Genomic DNA, 6,463 nt, shown 5'->3' on the forward strand with positions numbered 1-6,463 from the left:
GGGGGGGGCATCGGCTGGAGATGCTCTAACCGACGGTAAACTGTGGATGCTAAGAAAAATATTACAATGATGGCCCCTGTGGGCATTTTCACTACAATCACATTAGGTTCTCTAGAGCAATGAACAAAAGCCATTGTTCACAATAAGCCCCAAGTAAGGGACCGTGCCTAAGAGTTATTGCTTCAGCTGTAGATGCCCTTACTAGCAAATACTGAACTTTGTGAGGATCTACAAAAACTGAACTTTGTGAGTAAACAGTTCAATTCCTAAGTTGAATGTTTAAAACCATCAGCATTCTCATGTAGCAGGAACACATGCCACTGTCTGATAAAACCACACGAAACCACTCGCAAATTTTAGGACTCGGTAGGACAAAAGCAAACACAAGAACTTTAAACATAGGCATTCAAATCAAATAGATCTCATTGGGTTACATCATTTCAATTCAATACAAGTAGTCATGCAGACGACTAGGAATCGACAAGGCTGACCTAGCACACACCAACTGTGAACACATCCTGCGCTTTTATTTCTGCTTGATCAAACCTTGTACCGGTCAGGTCAGCCAACCTTCGCCGCGCCACCTGTGTATGTGTGCACTTATGACCACAGGCTGCAAAGTAACAGAGCTTCGCAGCAAATGCAATTGTAGGCCAGTCAGTTGAATATATATCAGCCACAACGAGCTCCAGACTAGCATCACGGCTGAGGATGAAGATGAAGATCAGAATCACAAGACAAACACCGATACACACTACAACATGCCACATGCATGCTGTTATAGGAACACTTTACAGCACAACAGCCATGAAACTCCTTCTAGGCTGACCTGGGGAGCAGTTAAAGTCTTGGTTTCACGCGTCTTCCATTGGCATCGCCACCATCCAGCACTTCATTGGAATATAAGCAGGGGGGCACAGCGTGGTCTCCTACCTTCGCAACATACTCCAGAAGCTCAGTCAGGAGAGAAGGGCAGCTTTGCTGCAAATAATCGAATCCTTCAGTTTGCATGACAGCTGCAACAAGAAAGAGAACAGTTAAAAGGTGTGACAGATTAGGATTTCAGATCACATGCTATGGTTCCAAAACCAAGGGTATCAGTTTGCATAGAAAAAGAAAAATACTCGTCTCTTTTTCATATATTCAAGATGCTTGTGGCTTGGTTGGTAGTGAATACATACTGCAAGGTCAAGGGTACAACTAATAGATCAGGCACTAGCAAAAGGTTCACACAGCATACCATTGACCAATAAGCAGCGGCAAAGAGTTCATAGCCTGACACACTCTATAAAAATTAAGCACTAGTACTCTGTAAACTAATATAAGATCGTTTATTAAACGATCTTATATTGGTTTACAGACGGAGTATATTGGAACAACCTGTTTTGCATCAGCGGAACTCATGTTCACAACTTCACATGCAAGACCATAAAAGCCATAGCCTTGTGGTATACCACTAAATTAATCAAAGAGCAAATCTAGGCTACTCGTGTCAAAAGCCTCAACAAATTCGTGTTGCAGCTTATGTATGCCGGAGTACACTGATGGATGTTTACTGACACTCCCATTTCAGTGTTCATGCAGTATGTATGCCGGAGTGGTCATGGGATCTCATAAGAATAGGACCTCAATGCCATCATAAGCAACTCAGTTGTACTCCCTCCGTCCCATAATGTACGTTTTTTGACACTAGTGTAATGTCAAAAAACATCTTGCATTATGGGACAGAGGGAGTAGTACTTAGAATTGTACTCCCTCCGTCCCAAAATTCTTGTCTTAGATTTGTCTAAATACGGATGTATCAAGTCACATTTTATATTAGATACATCCGTATCTAGACAAATCTAAGACAAGAATTCTGGGATGGAGGGAGTAGTACTTAGCATTGTAGTTCAACATATATGCCAACAAATTCTATAGCCACAAGTCAGATATCACCAAAATCTATAGCAAAACATATTCTCAGGCTTAAATTCAGAAGAACGCTGGCTACCTTTCAAATTTTCCGGCGAGGCCACGAATTTCAAGCAAACAGTTTTTAGCTGGTGGCAATGGTGCTGTTCAGCCAGCGCCAAAGTATTTGCAACTGTGTTTATCGCAACATCTTCACATAGCTTGAGTTCAGAAAGCAGCTTTAGTCTCTCCAATGCATACCGGTCTGCAGCTGCAAGCAAATGCTGAGCCATCAAAGTGGAAACCCAAGTCGTATTTAAACCAGTAAGCTCTTCTATGTTGGGCAACTCATCCCAGTACATAAAATGGAGCAAGGCCTGCAAAGTAGAATATGATGCTTACCAAGTCAGCTCAAGTAATAGAAGGTTTCAAAAGGCAATGAAAATAGATAAACCATATTTCTGCAGAACTAAGAGAATGCAAGTGTTTATAGTAAAAAGATAGAAGACCAAGTTAAACTTGATGAACTAGAACTACGCTGATTACAGCTTACAGTGCAGCTGGTAGCTCAAAACTAATATAGTTCCTAGCAGCATATTCCATCAAACTGATTGCCCTAAAAATGATGGATGCAAAAACAGCATATCTGCACTGTGTTATCCTAAAAAGCACGGACACAGGGAGGAAAGACGGGGATACGCATACAGGGACACGGGATACGGCATTTTTCAAAAACAGCCATTCGGGGATACGACAGGGTATATAAATATATAGAAAAAATAGCATGTAATAAAGATTTAACGATAATTTTTGAATCAGAAATTTTGTACTGGACATATGTTGCCTCATTTCTATTGATAAGACTTTGGGGCAGCCCATAGTCCATACGAATCCTCCACCAGTTCCTGAAACCCTAGACTAGTCAGCTCCTCTAGCCATTCTCTTCTCGTTTCCTCCAGCCGCCTGAGAACTGCAGAGAGCAGATGAAAAGACTGCGCCGCCGCTTATATCTTCTTCCTTCTTCCTTGTCGTCGAACGCCTTGCCATCTTCCTCTCTGCTGGATGGATGTTCTTCGTTAGGGGTAGAGCTGGGCTTGGGGGAAACGGCAGCGGCAGCAACCTCAAGCCTAGGCTGCGGCGGGGTGAGGCTGGCTCCCGAGTCCCACCGTGTCCACTATCTGCCGTATCCTGATTTCTTTCCCTTATTTTTAATTCAGAAAAAAATGGGATACTGTGGGATACATGTATCCCGGCGTATCCGTGTGTGTCGCTGTATCCCCCCGTACTAGGACGGCAATTCAGCAGTTTCTGCCGTATCCATGCTTTGTAGGCGTTATCCTTTACCAGATTTATCAGGTACTATAAATAGTTCACAGAACAAAGGAAAAAACCTTTAACCTGGTTGAAATCCGAAATGAAATCGTGACAGTCATACTGAAACTCCCATTTCCAGATGTTGCGGTATAATATTATGCACCAAGGCACTAAAGTTATGTTTCAACCAGGTTGTTTTCACAAAAAGTAACTAACTTGCTTCCAATTCAATAATAATGAGAGAAAAAAAGGTTGCAAGGAGAAAGCATCAAGACTTTCTGGCAGTAAAAGACGACATGGTAGTAATTAATTAGGCAGGAACAGACAGCATGAAAGATAAATAAAATGAAAAGAAGAAGCCATGTATAACCTTGAACACTGGAGCCTCCATGTCTTCAATCTTTATGCACTTCATGTTTTTATCCTTCATGGGACCAAAGAGTTGTGCCCTAAAAACTGGTGATCGGGCTGCAAGAACCACCTTGTGAGCAGGAAACATCTCTTCATCAACTTCAAATGTTATGTCGGTTCTCTTCCCACTGGTCAACAAATGCCCAATATGCTGAGACATGTCAGACTGTGGCACTGGTATCCTGTATATCTTTGGCCCTTCAGTATGTGACTGAACAACACCAACGGTGCAGTTTACCAGAAGGCAATCATCTTTGAGATAATCTGATGTTTCCAGGCCAGAACGTTTGAAGAACCGTTTGTAACCCCTGCAAGATGCGCAGAAATAAGTTAGGAAGTTACTGGTAAAGTTGCTTTAGTTACTGCGCGGCAAGCAAAATCAGGGTTCAATGCATACAGTAATATCAAACAGCTAAACCAAGAAGCTATTCAAACAGGATGAACAGATACACATGGTCAAACAAGCGAAGTGAGAACAAGGATAAATCAACACAGACATGTTTACATGAACCGCTTGCTCTACACTGTATTCTATCAATTTACATAACATCCAGAAACACGACTACACGCAAGAATGCCAAATAAAAGATAGGAAGTGGAACCAAACACAATAAAATACTCATCATTAGAAAGAGACTATACTGTCATCCAACAAGGAACTACAACCACACCTAGATGGTCGCACTACTAACTTATACGAGATACACAACTGTCTAAGATTTGCGAAGGAACTACAATCTCATCCAACAAGAAAGTGCAGTCTGATCCTAGGTGGTTATTTAATCAGCAACTAGTTGGCAGGGCTGGGAGCAACTCAAATATATGTTTTCGCAAACACGAATGAGCTGGTAAATAATTTCCATTACATCCACTGTAACTCTATAAGCATACATTATCATATCAAAGTATCTTTGCTTCTGGAGAATACCATAGCGCCATAAATGTGCCACACATATTAGGGCAACATAGCCTACAATACTCTTACCATATATATGTCCCAGCACCAAATAGTAGTCCTATCCAATCCCACATGACAAAAAGGCAATTCTCAGCCTCACGGCCCTCACCAGATACTTATGTGAATCAACATATGGATCTCAAAGGAAAATTGAACAGGATTGCTTCAATCAACTATTGTGCTGCAACACTACCAGAGGAAGAGTGGTAGGCATATCAAGCTTAATGTGCCCATGTCTTATTCTGTGGTTATCAAATCAACAGATATAACCCAATCGGTAACAACAACCAACCATGCCTACAACAGAACTCCATACCACCATGGACTAACTTACTGGCCTAAAAACTAGCAAGGTAAATTTTCTAGTGCAGAACTGCAGATTTTTGAAAATAAACATCAAAACTACTTAACTTTACATTCTCAAACCAAAAACAATAGCATTCAGCCCCAATGAATTGACACCTAGTTAAGACATAATATGAAACAGAAGAAGGCATAACAATCTTATTATAAAGCATGAACAGATATGCAGAGCAGCTAAGTAGCCAACTCCAGCAAACTAAGCTATATAAACTGAATCCCTAGGACATATACAGAACGAACCAAGCTACACATGTATATATATTGGGGATGACTAGCTCTCATCTACTCCCTCCGTCCCTAAATATTTGTCTTTCTAGATATTTCAGTAAGTGCCTACATACAGAGCAAAGTGAGTGAATCTACACTCTAAAATATGTCTATACACATCCGTATGTGGTAGTCCATTTGAAAACTCTAGAAAGACTTATATTTAGGAACGGAGGGAGTAGATGAGATCTAACAAAGTCACATCTAACTTTTATACCATTTGATTTTACGCGGAGATTCGCAGGAATTTTTTTTGTTTGATTAATTATATGGTGTAGGAGTTAGATGCGCCCCCTCGTTAAGAAATTCCCCAGGTCGAGACATAACACGGCCGAGGGGGGAGGGGGTGCGTACGCGGTGCCCCAGCTTAGCAGGGGAGTTGTCCGGCCGGGAGCGCCGCGCCGCCCACTTGTGATTTGATCCGACGACCACGAGGGCGACGCTGGGGCACCAGTGTGTGCATGCATGCCGCGACAGTGCCTCCTAATACCACGCAATACTAGGTTCATTTCTAACGCATTTGCATTAGAAACACCCTAAACGCAAACTGACTACTAAACCTAAAGCAGCTCCCATCTGCATGTATATCTCCCAAATTGCCGCAGACCTAATTGCCACCAGCAAACCTAAGAACTTAGTAATTCCTACTCGAGAATACTGTCCAATATTATCCATTCCAACTGAAATAAACGACTCTAGTTCTGCAAACAGCAATGAAAAGCACAGTATCCATCTGGTGACCTATTCAATCCCATCATAAAAGTTTGATAGCGCAAGTCAAGGGGACTGACCACATGCTACCCCGGTACTTGAGCGTGTAGGGCCCGCCCTCGAGCGACCTCCCGAAGTGGGTGTGCACCTTGTCCTGGCCCTTGCCGCTCTGGTCGACGAGCGTGAGCTCGAAGAGCGCGCGCACGTCGGTGCCCTCGCTGGCGAGCGCGATGAAGAGAGAGACGTAGGCGGCGCCGTCCTCGGCGCTCTTGCCGTCGGGGTAGAAGTAGATGGCCCACTCGAAGCCGCCGACGGTGAAGGACTCGGAGGCGATGTACTTGCCGACCCCGATCCCCTTGGCGAGCGAGTAGCCGGCGATCTTGAAGTGGTGCGACCCGTTGACGGTCTTGGTGACGGACGTGGAGGCCGTCTCGACGGGGGGCGCCGGCGGGGAGGGCGGGGAGGGGGAGGAGGAGGCCGGCGGCGCGGAGATCGGCGGGAAGTAGGGCCGGCCCGCGGTGGAGGGCCCGCCGCGGCTGGTGCGGC

At 43.9% G+C, this 6,463-nt stretch overlaps 1 protein-coding gene across 1 annotated transcript in view; it reads right to left on the bottom strand.

Moving 5' to 3' along the window:
* Positions 1-370: 370 nt before the first annotated feature.
* Positions 371-6,463, bottom strand: part of LOC119360696 (BTB/POZ and MATH domain-containing protein 1-like) — a 7,573-nt gene continuing 1,480 nt past the window's right edge. Inside the window, exons 3-6 of the mRNA XM_037626224.1 lie at positions 5,998-6,463; positions 3,578-3,926; positions 1,994-2,270; positions 371-1,016 (exon numbers count right to left, since the gene is read on the bottom strand). Coding sequence (XP_037482121.1) covers positions 841-1,016; positions 1,994-2,270; positions 3,578-3,926; positions 5,998-6,463 — 1,268 coding nt within the window. The 3' untranslated portion in view covers positions 371-840. The remainder of the gene's footprint in view (positions 1,017-1,993; positions 2,271-3,577; positions 3,927-5,997) is intronic.

Source organism: Triticum dicoccoides, chromosome 2B (genome assembly GCF_002162155.2).
Source record: "Triticum dicoccoides isolate Atlit2015 ecotype Zavitan chromosome 2B, WEW_v2.0, whole genome shotgun sequence".
NCBI classification, from domain to species: domain Eukaryota; kingdom Viridiplantae; phylum Streptophyta; class Magnoliopsida; order Poales; family Poaceae; genus Triticum; species Triticum dicoccoides.